Source organism: Cydia amplana, chromosome 2 (assembly GCF_948474715.1).
Source record: "Cydia amplana chromosome 2, ilCydAmpl1.1, whole genome shotgun sequence".
Lineage (NCBI taxonomy): Eukaryota > Metazoa > Arthropoda > Insecta > Lepidoptera > Tortricidae > Cydia > Cydia amplana.
In genome coordinates this window covers 14,597,058-14,615,863 of record NC_086070.1, presented here as the reverse complement: position 1 = coordinate 14,615,863, position 18,806 = coordinate 14,597,058, and the positions used below count along the sequence as shown (strand labels likewise).

At 38.8% G+C, this 18,806-nt stretch overlaps 1 protein-coding gene across 3 annotated transcripts in view; it reads left to right on the top strand.

Annotated features, from left to right (window-relative positions):
- Nucleotides 1–6,044: 6,044 nt before the first annotated feature.
- The window catches only part of LOC134657875 (protein MTSS 1), a 169,634-nt gene continuing 156,872 nt past the window's right edge, over nt 6,045–18,806 (top strand). The window contains exon 1 of one of the 3 annotated variants that reach the window (XM_063513459.1): nt 6,045–6,588. In XM_063513459.1, the coding sequence (XP_063369529.1) occupies nt 6,517–6,588 (72 nt within the window). In that variant the 5' untranslated portion in view covers nt 6,045–6,516. The remainder of the gene's footprint in view (nt 6,589–18,806) is intronic. The other 2 variants (XM_063513464.1, XM_063513470.1) reach the window with 2 other exon arrangements.

Sequence of the window (18,806 nt, the reverse complement as noted above, 5' to 3'; positions counted from 1 at the left end):
TTAACACGAAAGCAGTTAAATTTAATGAATACTGGTCACTTTTTACACAAAACGCCTCAAATTAATTTAACAATACGCAATGTAGTAGGCCGTTTTTTCAGGCTTTAGGTTAATTTTCGTTCATGTCGTCTCGGATATGGGTGAATATGGTATCAATGCATTCAGTGTAATGCCCTGAATACAAATATATGAGATGACAAGCGCGAAAGTGATGGGGGTAGTTGCTGTGACGTCATAAAGTCGGCAGTACAAACTTTTTTTATTTTCATTTAAACACACCATGTGGGGTACCAAATGAAAGGGCTTTGTGAGTAGATCACAAATATATAACATACTGTAACATTTTCAATACTTGGTCTAACAAATTATTAGAAAACGTTCAAAAATTTCACAATCCACAGTTGACTTCTGACTGCTCTAAATTGAAAATGGCTGAATGGATTAGTCCAAAATATATACCAAGGGACTCTGAATATCCTCTATATAATGTTAAAATAACCAGATATACCAATAAATAAGAAAAATACATCAAGTTGAAAAAAGTATAATTTTCTGTTACATTAAACTGTAATTAGTATTTTAAGATCTCAGGGTGGATTTTAGAACAAAAACAATGAGAATAACGAATCACAATAATTTTATTAATCTTTTAAAGGAATTTCACATGAACAAAGGAACGAATCTTACATTGAATATCGCTTAACGAAATATGAAACAACAGCATGGAACGATAACAAAATAGCTCACACGAACACGATGGCGGCCGAAGGCAAAATGTCACGAGCAATGGTTTGCACCGGTTTTTATACCCTATGCGGGGTGGGGTAGACTTGGTGTTGCCAACACGGCTTCTCCTGACTTGAGGTCGTCCACGACCTCTTGGGTAACATCGACGGAGCCTGTGGTGCTGTCCGCAGTAGACGGCTGAAGGATGGGTACTCCGCTCGCGCCGGGTCAGATGGGCTGGTGCTGCTGCTTCCGAGCAGCTCGTACGGGCTTCAGGTGCGAGCTCCATCAGATCGTTTTCTTTTCATTATAAGCCAACAGTAAGGTATCGTCAGTAGACTCCTTCAGAGCAGCATCCGCCGGGTATGGAGCTTGATCTGAATGACGGAATGCACAGGGTAACCGACGAACGGTTAAACTCGACCTACGAGTTAGACAGTGACGAACACATAGCCAGGTGACGAACACCTACACAGGACCTTTAGGCAAGACGATGACGTACATCAAGTCTTTACCCACCTGTGGCATGCCCAAACGCAATAACAAATGTATGCTTGTTCGGGTGTACTCCGACGAACGGATAGGCTCGACGTACGAGCTAGACCAGCGACGAACGCATGATCAGTAAGCGACGAACACCATGTCAATAAGTGATGAACGCCATGTCAGTAGGTAGGCGATGGACGCCATGTCAGTGGGCGACGAAGGCCATGTCAGTAGGCGACGAACGCCATGTCAGTAGGCGACGAACGCCATGTCAGTAGGTAGGCGATGGACGCCATGTCAGTAGGCGACGAAGGCCATGTCAGTAGGCGACAAACGTCATGTCGATGTTAGTAGGCGACGAACGCCATGTCAATGTCAGTAGGCGACGAACGCCATGTCAATGTCAGTAGGCGACGAACGCCATGTCAATGTCAGTAGGCGACGAACGCCATGTCAATGTCAGTAGGCGACGAACGCCATGTCCATGTCAGTAGGCGACAAACGTCATGTCGATGTCAGTAGGCGACGAACGCCATTTCAATGTTAGTAGGCGACGAACGCCATGTCAATGTCAGTAGGCGACGAACGCAATGTCAATGTCAGTAGGCGACGAACGCCATGTCGATGTCAGTAGGCGACAAACGCCATGTCAGTAGGCGACGAACGCCATGTCAGTAGGGCCAAGAAACTGAGGTACTTACATTAAGTTTTGCGGTGGCAAGGGTTTAGCTAGGGCTTCTACTTTACGTAGGCTCGGCCTAACCTGACCTTGACCTTAACCTGCCTAGGTATACGACCTCAATTACCAGGAAAGAGCACTTCCGAAGTTTGATGCAATAAATCGTGTTTCCGGCAATCTATGAAGCAACGTAGGACCTCATTGAAAAGGTCGTTGAGGTGATTTGCTTTCGGATCGTTTGCCTACGTGTGCGAGAACTGCTGCCAGCGCGAGAACTACGCGAACGTCTTAGAGGTCTATTATGATAGTCTGAAGACCTGCTACGCGAATATCGATAAGACGGCGAACGTCCTACTATGATGCGCACTCAGAGACCGGTAATGCGATCGAACACGCGAGTAACCACGACGGAGACGCGATCTAGAACGCCTAGTACGCGAATAGTCGCGTTCCTGCGAGTCGCGGTGTCGAGAACGAACGCGTGAGCCATTTCGGGAACTACTACTTATGCGAACGCGTGATCTACTTCGCGACATCCCTTAACGTCCTCGATGTCGCAGGGATGAACCTTAATCACATAAAACGCAAACCACAAAACAATATTAGTCGGTCCAATGCGTCTAATCAACAATCAATTTAATTTAATCAAACTACCGACTGATAACGATTTGCCGAAATACAACACTAATTTAACACTAAGCAATACGGTAACGCAAAATCAAAGACTAAAAGGAATGAAACGGAATGCTTTTTAAGATTACCCGCACATAATCGGAATTACCTCGTAAACAACGCATAAAAATGACACGCGTATTACCTAATACACCATACTCGTAAAAGTAGTCAAATGCAAAATTTGTTCCTTTTTATGTGGGCTGCAACGTTCTTTATCCAACTTCTGATTTAAGATCTCAGGGTGGATTTTAGAACAAAAACAATGAGAATAACGAATCACAATAATTTTATTAATCTTTTAAAGGAATTTCACATGAACAAAGGAACGAATCTTACATTGAATATCGCTTAACGAAATATGAAACAACAGCATGGAACGATAACAAAATAGCTCACACGAACACGATGGCGGCCGAAGGCAAAATGTCACGAGCAATGGTTTGCACCGGTTTTTATACCCTATGCGGGGTGGGGTAGACTTGGTGTTGCCAACAGTATTAAAACAAACAAAAAAACCCAACATTGTTTATTTTTCCTGTGCCTTTTCCTGTTCCTTCCTGTTCATAAATTGTTACAAATTTTTAAGTGCGCTTTAGACCTATGTTTGGGATTTATTTTGTAAAGCGTAGAGTTAGACCAAGAAAAGTCTGCTGCTATAAATTCATAGAAGAATGACACTTCACTGCGTGGGCTATCAAAATCGCTGCAGACTTTTCTCGGTCCATCATCATCATCATCAGGCTATAGTAGTCCACTGCTGGACATAGCCCTCCCCTAAAGAGCGCCATAGCGCCCTGTCCTCAGCTTGCCGCATCCAGCATCTGCCTGCAGTCTTTCGCAGATCGTCATCCCACCTGGTCGGAGGGCGTCCTTACACTACGTTTGCCGAGTCGCGGTCTCCACTCAAGAACACGTTTACCCCAACGGTTGTCGGTTCTTCGTGCGATATAGCCAGCCCACTGCCACTTCAGCTTTCTAATTCTTTGAGCTATGTCGATAACTTTGGTTCTCTGTCGGATGTATTCGTTACGAATCTTATCCTTCAGAGAAACTCCGAGCATAGCTCTCTCCATAGCTCGCTTAGCGACTTTGAGCTGGTGGACCAACCCTATCGTGAGTGTCCATGTCTCGGCTCCGTAGGTCATGACGGGTAGGACGCACTGATTGAAAACTTTTGTTTTCAAACATTGCGGTATGGATGACGAGAAGACTCGGCGTAGTTTCCCAAACGCTGCCCAGCCCAGCTAGATCCTCCTCTTGGCCTCCTTCTCGAAATTGTTTTTACCTAACTGCAGAATCTGCCCGAGGTACGTGTATTCGGAAACGATTTCAAGAAGGTGACCATTTACGACTATCAGTATTGGATCAATGTGGCCATTGATCATGACTTTGGTTTTATCCAAATTCATGCCAAGACCGATGCGTCGCGAGGCCGCAGCTAGGCCGTCCAGCATCCGGTTCAGCTCCTCTAGCGACTCCGCCATTACGACTTTGTCATCTGCGAATCGTAGGTGTGAGATGTAGTCGCCGTTTATGTTAATGCCCTTACCTTTCCAGTCCAGCGTCTTAAACATATCTTCCAACGCGCTTGTGAACAGTTTCGGGGATATAACATCCCCCTGTCTCACTCCTCTGCGCAATTGGATGGGTTTAGACTGCTGACCCTGTACTTGGACACTCATGGTGGCGGCTTCGTAAAGACATCTCAACACCTCGATATAATCGTATATTTGTGTATGAAAATAACACGAAAACAGTATTTTCTTGAAAGAATATGCTGTTAAATTAACTTCCATTAAATTCAGCGTGAATATTCCATGTGATTCTAGTGTTACCCGTACTGAAACAGTGTTATTTTTCCTTCTTGCCAAGACACTGAGGGTATCATGTTTATAAAAATATTGATTTGTAGCATATCGTTTTCTAACGTTTCTATTGTTTCTTGAAACGTTAGGTGAAATGTAGGTAATCGCTAAGCGTATGTGCAGCGTGAAATAATTATGAAAATGCAACAGTTGTCGGGGGATCGTAATGGCGCGTTCTCGGATGTGATTCGTTATTGTGTTTGATCGTGTTTTCTGTGTTTTTGTTGTGTTATTTTGACAATGGAGGGAACCACGGAGAAGGATTGTTCACCTCTATGGAGCCTGTACCAGCAGATCGTGTCGGACATGAAGGTAGGTCATGGTTTTCAATAGTTTTTAGTTACTTCGTGCGTCGCGTAGTTTCGCCTGAACCGGTCGCCCCAGATGTCCATGCCCCGCTAAACCGTTCGAATCGAACGGAATTATGTATGTTTATCAGTTGCTCTTGATACGGCTTGTAACCATCAATTATTTTCACCAACATTTGTGGCATAGTTTCAGCTGGGTAACAAAATATCATGTGCAGTGACATAATATTTTAAGTCACTTCAAAACTCCTTTAGATAAACTAACAACAAACTGTTGTTTTAATTCTAAACAGAACAGAGTTCTAACTACTTTATTTGCATGTTAAGGCCAAATGAATATCTTCAATTCTTCACATACCTACAAACAAAAAGAAAAAAAACATTGGCACATACAATGTTTAGTTTTAGTGGTTGGTTGGTGGTAAAGAGTATAGTAGGTTTAGGTTCAACTCTTAGATTGTACATACTGTCTCATGTAATTTGGGTTACTATTATGAAGAATCTTGGCAATAGAAAAGCCTGCTAAGTAGGTATTACCTTAATCTAGCCTTAGAGAAAAAGATTGAATAACCTTTTTGTAGGAAATTTTATGTTAATTATTAATGTTATAAAACATTTTTTGCTATTGGCTATCGTTTACGAGTTATTTACGAAATACTAAAAAAGGGGACTTTCGAATTAGTATTCTCCCTTTAATATTGATCCTAGCGAAAAAAAGTAGCATTGATTTTATAAGAAATCTCAAATAGAATATTTACGTAAAAGATATTTTTTGCCGTGGGCTACGGTTTACGAGTTATTTACGAAAAATTAAAAAAAAATCGACCTTACAACAAATTATACGTGATTTTCCAACCTTAATATATTTTAAAATATTGATTCTAGCGAAAAAGTGTATTAAATCTTTTTTGAAAATATTATGTAGATTACTTATGTAGTAGAACATTTCTTGCTACGGGCCACCGTTTAAGAGTTATTTACGAAAAACTATAAAAAGGGACCTTAAAACCACCCCCCCCCCCCCTACCCGTTAGCTTCACCCCCACCCCCCGGTACTTTAATATCTTGTTTAATACACCATTACCTACACCCATGCTAAAATTGGCTTACATATGTATTATTTCCCCCGATTGGCAATTTTTGGTGTTCGTTTGGTGTACTATTTATTAAGGTTGCCGTAGCCTTTACGGAAACGTAGAATATGATTAAAAAAAAGGACCGAAATAAGTATTAAAACTGGCCATTAAAACGATACAATAATAACGTTATAACGGTTTTTTTTCGTAAAAATTCTAGCAACACTGAGACAAAAATTGACGAATCGTAACAAACCTTCTCCGACCGATGTGCTTGTCGCTCCATTGCGAGGATTCGCGTCTGTTCTAATTTTGAATCGTATATTTGTGTATGAAAATAACACGAAAACAGTATTTTCTTGAATGAATATGCTGTTAAATTAACTTCCATTAAATTCAGCGTGAATATTCCATGTGATTCTAGTGTTACCCGTACTGAAACAGTGTTATTTTTCCTTCTTGCCAAGACACTGAGGGTATTCATGTTTATAAAAATATTGATTTGTAGCATATCGTTTTCTAACGTTTCTATTGTTTCTTGAAACGTTAGGTGAAATGTAGGTAATCGCTAAGCGTATGTGCAGCGTGAAATAATTATGAAAATGCAACAGTTGTCGGGGGATCGTAATGGCGCGTTCTCGGATGTGATTCGTTATTGTGTTTGATCGTGTTTTCTGTGTTTTTGTTGTGTTATTTTGACAATGGAGGGAACCACGGAGAAGGATTGTTCACCTCTATGGAGCCTGTACCAGCAGATCGTGTCGGACATGAAGGTAGGTCATGGTTTTCAATAGTTTTTAGTTACTTCGTGCGTCGCGTAGTTTCGCCTGAACCGGTCGCCCCAGATGTCCATGCCCCGCTAAACCGTTCGAATCGAACGGAATTATGTATGTTTATCAGTTGCTCTTGATACGGCTTGTAACCATCAATTATTTTCACCAACATTTGTGGCATAGTTTCAGCTGGGTAACAAAATATCATGTGCAGTGACATAATATTTTAAGTCACTTCAAAACTCCTTTAGATAAACTAACAACAAACTGTTGTTTTAATTCTAAACAGAACAGAGTTCTAACTACTTTATTTGCATGTTAAGGCCAAATGAATATCTTCAATTCTTCACATACCTACAAACAAAAAGAAAAAAAACATTGGCACATACAATGTTTAGTGTTAGTGGTTGGTTGGTGGTAAAGAGTATAGTAGGTTTAGGTTCAACTCTTAGATTGTACATACTGTCTCATGTAATTTGGGTTACTATTATGAAGAATCTTGGCAATAGAAAAGCCTGCTAAGTAGGTATTACCTTAATCTAGCCTTCGCAAATCTCAACAGTCCAAAAAATTATAACCATTTAGCTAACAATTAACTTCTAATTCCAGAAATTCAATTTAATATTTTTCAATACAACTTTGTATTTTTTGTAACTAAATTTGAATTAATTAATGAATGATGCTTTTATCAACAAATTATTCAATAATCCGATTCCTGTAATTTTTTTATTACAGCATTACAAATATTTAATTCCTTGCAATGCATTCTACGACTCATGCTACAACTAATTTGCATTATATCTGTTGCTTACAAATAAAATATGCATTAAGCTGATGCAATGGTTAATCTGTTGAATACACTATGACCCATTAAGTTGACTTGATTTGTATGTTTACATAGCTAATAAACTAGGTTTTTTTAAATAGCCTTCTTTGTGTCCTGCTGCTGCACAAAGGCCTCTTCTGTGTTTCATCACTTGTCACAGCTTAGTGTATGCTCCTTAATGCTACAAAGTGGGCCCAGGTTGTACAGACGTCTCTATTTTTGACCTGTCACTTCTCCAACCATTGTTTAGAGTGCCTTCTGGTAGTCAGTTTGGTTCAACAATCTGGGTGCTTTTGGGGATGTCTGTGTCCAGCAATTATTTGCCAAATAGTACCTACTGAAATGTTTGTCAATATAGAAAGAGTAAAATTACTCAAACTCTACTGTATAGTCGGCAGCAGAAGTTGCTAAGCAGACCAGGTGTTAAGAGAATAAGAGTGTGTCAAGGTAATTTTGAACATGTCGCCCGCTTAGCAACTTCTGTACACACTGTACATAGTGCACAATGTTTGATACGCAACTCTGCACTCTTAACTTTCATGCAGGAGTGTATGTTATTTGTACGCATTTGCATAATAGCTACCTATTCTAAACTATTTAATACATATAACCAAATTACTTGTAGACGGTTATTAGGTATACAATAGGTACATAAGTATTTGATTTATTAACTGATTTTTAACACCAGAAGGTAAATAAATTGTACATTTACTGTATTCTCTCTGTGTTATGTACTTGTTTTGTGCAATAAAGTGTTTACTATGTACTACTACTACTACTAAATTGTAAATAAAACATGATTAACCAATGATTTTCCAATTTGAGAGGTTTAAAAATATATAAACATGTTGTACCTAATGTAAATCAAGAAAAAAGGAAATGAATATTCAGAACACAACTTCATGAGATCAGATTGTTTGCCCCAGTACATTAAAAGGATACCTAAACAGTTACCTGACAGTAGTAGGTAATAGGATAGGAACCAACTATATATATTTGCAGACCACTCTAAAAATGCAGAAAACTCTCCCGTACAACCCAAACTACAAGAATAAGAGGCACAAAATATATATTGCTAAGGTGGTTAAGACTAAAACTAAATTTGCTAGATCACAGTTCGTCACCACATCTGCGCACCTTTACAATAAAATTAATAATTTACTAGATATTCACTCTAAACCGCATACAGAGTGCAAAAATGTTTTAATTAAATGGTTGGAAAGTAAAACGTATGATGAGACAGAAAATTTACTGAGATGAAGCTCACGCTCGACACACACCCACATCCACCCACCCACTTACCCACACACACACACACACACACACACACACACACACACACACACACACACACACACACACACACACACACACACACACAGAGAAGAACCCATAAATTTAATTGTTTATGAATTAAAATTAGCATAGACCTTAGCATTACCTTACCTCCGTAGGTACATAGACTTAGTTTTAGTTTAGGTAAAAAAAGTTGTGCTTCCTTTGTATTTACATTGTAATACTGTATACTGTAATTTTGTGTAATTAATTAGTTTAGTTTAATTTAATTGTATACCTAAGTACATTATGTTACATAGGGAAGAGCGGTGTTACCCAACACGGGCATATTTTTGCTTACAGGGTAGCTCCATCCCTTGCATCATAAATATGTGTATTTTTTGAAATAAAGAATTTTGTAATTTGTAATTTGTAATATATATATATGGTGTCACATTCAGTACTGATGCTTTGCGGAGTTGTTTCGAGAAAAAAACCAAGTCTTAGATATAGAAGACTTTTAGCTAATGATGAGCAGAATAAACCTACTACATAATAATCAGATTTAATTAAAGTATTCAATATACTTTTAACGTCTTCTGATGGTTTTAAATGTATTCGACGCTGCTGAAAACTCACGATTTTACACAACATTTCTTATTCACTAAAACGGGACTAAAGCGCGTATAAAATTAGTTTGAAAATTAACTCCGACGCTTCGAAGACAACGTAACATTGCTCTCGTGATCTGAAAGAAAGCCTGGCTAAAGGCTTCGTCACACAGGCGCGTTTTCCGGGCGCGGCGTGAGCGGGGCGCGCCGCTTTTACATACAAAACGCTCATGCCCCGTCCGGAAAACGCGCCTGTGTGCCGAAACCTTAAAGACATCAACACAACATCAGTAGGTATCTTCTAAGTATATACCTAATAGCTGTGTTAGCTTTTCGCACTACGTGCACTTGGTCTTGCTCTTGTTTATCTATTTGACCGCTTTGTGTGATAACCTTAGTGTGCAAAACGTTACGTGTTTAGAAAGCGTACCCATTCAAACAAAAAAATAATTATCGAAATAAGTCTGATAGTGTCCAAGTTAAAAGTTTATGAAGTCATAAAAAGTGACCCGGAATAAAAAAAACATGGTAGATCTAAGCGCTAAACAGGGGCATTTTAGTTTAAAGTTTAGGATGGGGATCAAATCATTAGCTCTATCCTTGGCCTTTATTTGATCCGTACTGAAAGTGTAGGGCACGCCCCGCATTCTTTATTGAGTCCCGTCTCATAGAAACTTCTTATTTTTATTGCCTACTGCACATGCAATTTAATTAATCCTGTAAATCATCTTCGTTGCAAATAAAGTAGTGTAATAGACAATAATGTATCGTGGAACCGTTTTTTTTGCAGTTACAACACAGTTATAGGTGGGTTGTGTTCAAAGTGTAATATTTCATGAATTTCATGATACGGATTTAGTTTAACATATGTAATAAAGCCGTCATATGGTGTATCATTATTCCATCAAAATCGGTTCTGTTTTTTCTGTTACAACCAAGTAAGTTACAACCATCCGGTTGCGCTCTATTTAGACAGAAAATAAACATTTTAATGTTCGTGAAGTTGACCGCCCCACATCGAGCGCCCGCAAATGGCATATCTATATCGTTAGTTCATCGTTAGTTCACGTTAGTTCAGTATATTAAATCGTTAGGATCCGACTACAACATCGATTTTTTTTAAAAACAAAAGTGGGGAGGTCAACTTCACGCAACCGCCCCAAAATCGATTTTATGGTTTTTATCAATTAGAATCGATAGATAATCGTTAGTTCACGTTAGTTCAGTATATTAAATCGTTAGGATCCGATTCTAAGTATTTTTTTTTTTTAATTTTGTGGGGCGGTCAGCTTCACGTGAAGTTGACCGCCCCATATCGAGCGCCCGCAAATGGCATATCAATATCGTTAGTTCATCGTTAGTTCACGTTAGTTCAGTATATCAAATCGTTAGGATCCGACGCATAACTTGTGTGCGAATTTTTTAAAGTAGGGGATAGCGCCAGCACCGTCTTCCACTCTAAAACCGTATTTATGGTTCCTATCAATTGGAATCGATATGTAGTCGTTAGTTCATCGTTAGATCACGTTAGTTCAGTATATTAAATCGTTAGGATCCGACTACAACATCGATTTTTTTTTAAACAAAAGTGGGGAGGTCAACTTCACGCTACCGCCCCAAAATCGATTTTATGGTTTTTATCAATTAGAATCGATAGATAATCGTTAGTTCACGTTAGTTCAGTATATTAAATCGTTAGGATCCGATTCTAAGTATTTTTTTTTTCAATTTTGTGGGGCGGTCAGCTTCACGTGAAGTTGACCGCCCCATATCGAGCGCCCGCAAATGGCATATCAATATCGTTAGTTCATCGTTAGTTCACGTTAGTTCAGTATATCAAATCGTTAGGATCCGACGCATAACTTGTGTGCGAATTTTTTAAAGTAGGGGATAGCGCCAGCACAGTCTTCCACTCTAAAACCGTATTTATGGTTCCTATCAATTGGAATCGATATGTAGTCGTTAGTTCATCGTTAGTTCACGTTAGTTCAGTATATTAAATCGTTAGGATCCGACTACAACATCGATTTTTTTTTTAAACAAAAGTGGGGAGGTCAACTTCACGCTACCGCCCCAAAATCGATTTTATGGTTTTTATCAATTAGAATCGATAGATAATAGTTAGTTCACGTTAGTTCAGTATATTAAATCGTTAGGATCCGATTCTAAGTATTTTTTTTTTCAATTTTGTGGGGCGGTCAGCTTCACGTGAAGTTGACCGCCCCATATCGAGCGCCCGCAAATGGCATATCAATATCGTTAGTTCATCGTTAGTTCACGTTAGTTCAGTATATCAAATCGTTAGGATCCGACGCATAACTTGTGTGCGAATTTTTTAAAGTAGGGGATAGCGCCAACACCGTCTTCCACTCTAAAACCGTATTTATGGTTCCTATCAATTGGAATCGATATGTAGTCGTTAGTTCATCGTTAGTTCACGTTAGTTCAGTATATTAAATCGTTAGGATCCGACTACAACATCGATTTTTTTTTAAAACAAAAGTGGGGAGGTCAACTTTACGCAACCGCCCCAAAATCGATTTTATGGTTTTTATCAATTAGAATCGATAGATAATCGTTAGTTCACGTTAGTTCAGTATATTAAATCGTTAGGATCCGATTCTAAGTATTTTTTTTTTTTCAATTTTGTGGGGCGGTCAGCTTCACGTGAAGTTGATCGCCCCATATCGAGCGCCCGCAAATGGCATATCAATATCGTTAGTTCATCGTTAGTTCACGTTAGTTCAGTATATCAAATCGTTAGGATCCGACGCATAACTTGTGTGCGAATTTTTTAAAGTAGGGGATAGCGCCAGCACCGTCTTCCACTCTAAAACCGTATTTATGGTTCCTATCAATTGGAATCGATATGTAGTCGTTAGTTCATCGTTAGATCACGTTAGTTCAGTATATTAAATCGTTAGGATCCGACTACAACATCGATTTTTTTTTAAACAAAAGTGGGGAGGTCAACTTCACGCTACCGCCCCAAAATCGATTTTATGGTTTTTATCAATTAGAATCGATAGATAATCGTTAGTTCACGTTAGTTCAGTATATTAAATCGTTAGGATCCGATTCTAAGTATTTTTTTTTTTCAATTTTGTGGGGCGGTCAGCTTCACGTGAAGTTGACCGCCCCATATCGAGCGCCCGCAAATGGCATATCAATATCGTTAGTTCATCGTTAGTTCACGTTAGTTCAGTATATCAAATCGTTAGGATCCGACGCATAACTTGTGTGCGAATTTTTTAAAGTAGGGGATAGCGCCAGCACAGTCTTCCACTCTAAAACCGTATTTATGGTTCCTATCAATTGGAATCGATATGTAGTCGTTAGTTCATCGTTAGTTCACGTTAGTTCAGTATATTAAATCGTTAGGATCCGACTACAACATCGATTTTTTTTTAAACAAAAGTGGGGAGGTCAACTTCACGCTACCGCCCCAAAATCGATTTTATGGTTTTTATCAATTAGAATCGATAGATAATAGTTCACGTTAGTTCAGTATATTAAATCGTTAGGATCCGATTCTAAGTATTATTTTTTTCAATTTTGTGGGGCGGTCAGCTTCACGTGAAGTTGACCGCCCCATATCGAGCGCCCGCAAATGGCATATCAATATCGTTAGTTCATCGTTAGTTCACGTTAGTTCAGTATATCAAATCGTTAGGATCCGACGCATAACTTGTGTGCGAATTTTTTAAAGTAGGGGATAGCGCCAACACCGTCTTCCACTCTAAAACCGTATTTATGGTTCCTATCAATTGGAATCGATATGTAGTCGTTAGTTCATCGTTAGTTCACGTTAGTTCAGTATATTAAATCGTTAGGATCCGACTACAACATCGATTTTTTTTTTAAACATAAGTGGGGAGGTCAACTTCACGCTACCGCCCCAAAATCGATTTTATGGTTTTTATCAATTAGAATCGATAGATAATCGTTAGTTCACGTTAGTTCAGTATATTAAATCGTTAGGATCCGATTCTAAGTATTTTTTTTTTTTCAATTTTGTGGGGCGGTCAGCTTCACGTGAAGTTGACCGCCCCATATCGAGCGCCCGCAAATGGCATATCAATATCGTTAGTTCATCGTTAGTTCACGTTAGTTCAGTATATCAAATCGTTAGGATCCGACGCATAACTTGTGTGCGAATTTTTTAAAGTAGGGGATAGCGCCAGCACCGTCTTCCACTCTAAAACCGTATTTATGGTTCCTATCAATTGGAATCGATATGTAGTCGTTAGTTCATCGTTAGTTCACGTTAGTTCAGTATATTAAATCGTTAGGATCCGACTACAACATCGATTTTTTTTTTAAACAAAAGTGGGGGGTCAACTTCACGCTACCGCCCCAAAATCGATTTTATGGTTTTTATCAATTAGAATCGATAGATAATCGTTAGTTCACGTTAGTTCAGTATATTAAATCGTTAGGATCCGATTCTAAGTATTTTTTTTTTTTCAATTTTGTGGGGCGGTCAGCTTCACGTGAAGTTGACCGCCCCATATCGAGCGCCCGCAAATGGCATATCAATATCGTTAGTTCATCGTTAGTTCACGTTAGTTCAGTATATCAAATCGTTAGGATCCGACGCATAACTTGTGTGCGAATTTTTTAAAGTAGGGGATAGCGCCAGCAGTCTTCCACTCTAAAACCGTATTTATGGTTCCTATCAATTGGAATCGATATGTAGTCGTTAGTTCACGTTAGTTCAGTATATTAAATCGTTAGGATCCGACTACAACATCGATTTTTTTTTTAAACAAAAGTGGGGAGGTCAACTTCACGCTACCGCCCCAAAATCGATTTTATGGTTTTTATCAATTAGAATCGATAGATAATCGTTAGTTCACGTTAGTTCAGTATATTAAATCGTTAGGATCCGATTCTAAGTATTTTTTTTTTTTCAATTTTGTGGGGCGGTCAGCTTCACGTGAAGTTGACCGCCCCATATCGAGCGCCCGCAAATGGCATATCAATATCGTTAGTTCATCGTTAGTTCACGTTAGTTCAGTATATCAAATCGTTAGGATCCGACGCATAACTTGTGTGCGAATTTTTTAAAGTAGGGGATAGCGCCAGCACCGTCTTCCACTCTAAAACCGTATTTATGGTTCCTATCAATTGGAATCGATATGTAGTCGTTAGTTCATCGTTAGATCACGTTAGTTCAGTATATTAAATCGTTAGGATCCGACTACAACATCGATTTTTTTTTAAACAAAAGTGGGGAGGTCAACTTCACGCTACCGCCCCAAAATCGATTTTATGGTTTTTATCAATTAGAATCGATAGATAATCGTTAGTTCACGTTAGTTCAGTATATTAAATCGTTAGGATCCGATTCTAAGTATTTTTTTTTTTCAATTTTGTGGGGCGGTCAGCTTCACGTGAAGTTGACCGCCCCATATCGAGCGCCCGCAAATGGCATATCAATATCGTTAGTTCAGTATATCAAATCGTTAGGATCCGACGCATAACTTGTGTGCGAATTTTTTAAAGTAGGGGATAGCGCCAGCACAGTCTTCCACTCTAAAACCGTATTTATGGTTCCTATCAATTGGAATCGATATGTAGTCGTTAGTTCATCGTTAGTTCACGTTAGTTCAGTATATTAAATCGTTAGGATCCGACTACAACATCGATTTTTTTTTAAACAAAAGTGGGGAGGTCAACTTCACGCTACCGCCCCAAAATCGATTTTATGGTTTTTATCAATTAGAATCGATAGATAATAGTTCACGTTAGTTCAGTATATTAAATCGTTAGGATCCGATTCTAAGTATTATTTTTTTCAATTTTGTGGGGCGGTCAGCTTCACGTGAAGTTGACCGCCCCATATCGAGCGCCCGCAAATGGCATATCAATATCGTTAGATCATCGTTAGTTCACGTTAGTTCAGTATATCAAATCGTTAGGATCCGACGCATAACTTGTGTGCGAATTTTTTAAAGTAGGGGATAGCGCCAACACCGTCTTCCACTCTAAAACCGTATTTATGGTTCCTATCAATTGGAATCGATATGTAGTCGTTAGTTCATCGTTAGTTCACGTTAGTTCAGTATATTAAATCGTTAGGATCCGACTACAACATCGATTTTTTTTTTAAACATAAGTGGGGAGGTCAACTTCACGCTACCGCCCCAAAATCGATTTTATGGTTTTTATCAATTAGAATCGATAGATAATCGTTAGTTCACGTTAGTTCAGTATATTAAATCGTTAGGATCCGATTCTAAGTATTTTTTTTTTTTCAATTTTGTGGGGCGGTCAGCTTCACGTGAAGTTGACCGCCCCATATCGAGCGCCCGCAAATGGCATATCAATATCGTTAGTTCATCGTTAGTTCACGTTAGTTCAGTATATCAAATCGTTAGGATCCGACGCATAACTTGTGTGCGAATTTTTTAAAGTAGGGGATAGCGCCAGCAGTCTTCCACTCTAAAACCGTATTTATGGTTCCTATCAATTGGAATCGATATGTAGTCGTTAGTTCACGTTAGTTCAGTATATTAAATCGTTAGGATCCGACTACAACATCGATTTTTTTTTTAAACAAAAGTGGGGAGGTCAACTTCACGCTACCGCCCCAAAATCGATTTTATGGTTTTTATCAATTAGAATCGATAGATAATCGTTAGTTCACGTTAGTTCAGTATATTAAATCGTTAGGATCCGATTCTAAGTATTTTTTTTTTTTCAATTTTGTGGGGCGGTCAGCTTCACGTGAAGTTGACCGCCCCATATCGAGCGCCCGCAAATGGCATATCAATATCGTTAGTTCATCGTTAGTTCACGTTAGTTCAGTATATCAAATCGTTAGGATCCGACGCATAACTTGTGTGCGAATTTTTTAAAGTAGGGGATAGCGCCAGCACCGTCTTCCACTCTAAAACCGTATTTATGGTTCCTATCAATTGGAATCGATATGTAGTCGTTAGTTCATCGTTAGTTCACGTTAGTTCAGTATATTAAATCGTTAGGATCCGACTACAACATCGATTTTTTTTTTAAACAAAAGTGGGGAGGTCAACTTCACGCTACCGCCCCAAAATCGATTTTATGGTTTTTATCAATTAGAATCGATAGATAATCGTTAGTTCACGTTAGTTCAGTATATTAAATCGTTAGGATCCGATTCTAAGTATTTTTTTTTTTTCAATTTTGTGGGGCGGTCAGCTTCACGTGAAGTTGACCGCCCCACATCGAGCGCCCGCAAATGGCATATCTATATCGTTAGTTCATCGTTAGTTCACGTTAGTTCAGTATATTAAATCGTTAGGATCCGACACATAACTTGTGTGCGAATTTTTTAAAGTAGGGGATAGCGCCAACACCGTCTTCCGCTCCAAAACTTTATTTATGGTTCCTATCAATTGGAATCGATATGTAGTCGTTAGTTCATGTTAGTTCAGTATGTGAAATCGTTAGGATCCGACTACATTACGTATTAAAAAAAAATAACATAAGTGGGGCGGTCAACTTCACGCTACCGCCCCATAATCGATTTTATGGTTTCTTTCAATTAGAATCGATAGATATTCGTTAGTTCACGTTAGTTCAGTATATCAAATCGTTAGGATCCGACGCGTAACTTGTTTGCGAATTTTTTAAAAAGTGTGTACCAAAAACGGTCACCCATCCAAGTACTGACCCCGCCCGACGTTGCTTAACTTCGGTCAAGAATCACGTTTGTTTTGTTGTATTGGAGCCCCACTTAAATCTTTATTTTATTCTGTTTTTAGTATTTGTTGTTATAGCGGCAACAGAAATACATCATCTGTGAAAATTTCAGCTGTCTAGCTATCACAGATCACGAGATACAGCCTGGTGACAGACGGACGGACAGCGGAGTCTTAGTAATAGTTGGTATTAGGGTCCCGTTTTACCCTTTGGGTTCGGAACCAATACCAATATGATCGGATCAAGCGATACCAATATGTACAATGACAGCATTATTCTAGACACCTATGATTACGACTTTCCACTGCCGTGTTGCTGTGGGCTTTGTACTAACAAATTTTGACTAAAGCTTAAAACTACTGGGTCTATACAAAATAGTTCGTTACCTATAGATGGCAAGAAAACCTATTAGAAATGTGCAGTCAAGCGTGAGTCGGACTAATTACGTACATTTTGAATCCCTACGGGGTTTTAAACGGCAATTCTCTCGCGTTTCATAAAAAGAATACATTGTTAAAAATTGGGTAATGTACGGAACCCTTGGAACGCGAGTCCGACTCGCACTTGGCCGGTTTTTTTCAACACAGTTTAATATTGTCAATATCTGTGTCCGATTGTTTTCCTTTTTAGAGCATAGAGGGCTATTGCCATAGTAAATTTTGTAGTCACGGTACATTTACTGCCATCTATCGACACACGATTAAAACTTAAAATAAAATTGAAAATGTATAACTTAATCAAAATATGTGTACGGATAAATGATTTTTAATTTTTATTGTTCCATACTGACCCATGTTCTTTCCCTGATATGTGTTCAAATTTTTAAATATCAAACGGTGTCGTCAACGCCTTCTAGCCGAGAATAGGCCAAAGGTATGGCGCCATCTATTCGAGAATGACTTTTCTTGATTTCCGAGGCACGTTTTTTTCTTAGACTTTATTTATTCTTATACGGAGTTACATATATCTTTGCTAGAGCCGAAGGGCTGTTTAAAACGATAAGCTTATGCGATTTATGCATACAATTCCGATCGAACACAGCACAGCGCCATCTGTTGTATACTGCGGCCACGTAGTTAAAGCTGAAGTATACAACAGATGGCGCTGTGCTGTGTTGTTAAGCTTTTGTCGCCAAAATTTGGGCCATACTATCTTATTACAAAAGAGATTATGAGCAATCACCCGTCCCGATCGTTTGAACTTTATGAACAAAGAAACTTTGTCGACATTGCCTTACACACTTTGATTTTTTGAAAATAGCGCCATCTAGCATCGAATAGTTAAACTACACACACGGTGTAGTTCCACTTCTCCACTAAAGATGTCACTACCAACGCCTATGCCCTCCTGTAAATATTAATTGGATTGCAGATTTTATTTTTATTTTATTATTAAGGTTCACCAACAGTGACAACAACAACTTATGCACTAAGACACTTGCGTACTATTCAATTGTGATTGCCCCACCAATTACAGGCGAACACAGCACGCATATTACTCTAAACATTTTAATATGATAAGAAGAAGGAATAAGGATATTGATTGATTGAGTTCAGTTACCTAAAATCAAGGAGTACAAGATGTGCAATCGGCACTTAAGTGATTGCAGTAGGTACAGTTTTAAGTCGCTTTTAAACTTATTCTTATTTGGCTCATGCCGAATGTTCTCGGTTAGACTATTCAGGTAATACGAAATTCTTTTGCTAATAGTTCTGTCACCATAATAGTTACTAACCCGGGGGACTTCAAATTTTCGCGCGGTTACTGCCCTTGTATGTATGTATGTATGTCACTTTATTGCACATAAACAGGTTTAC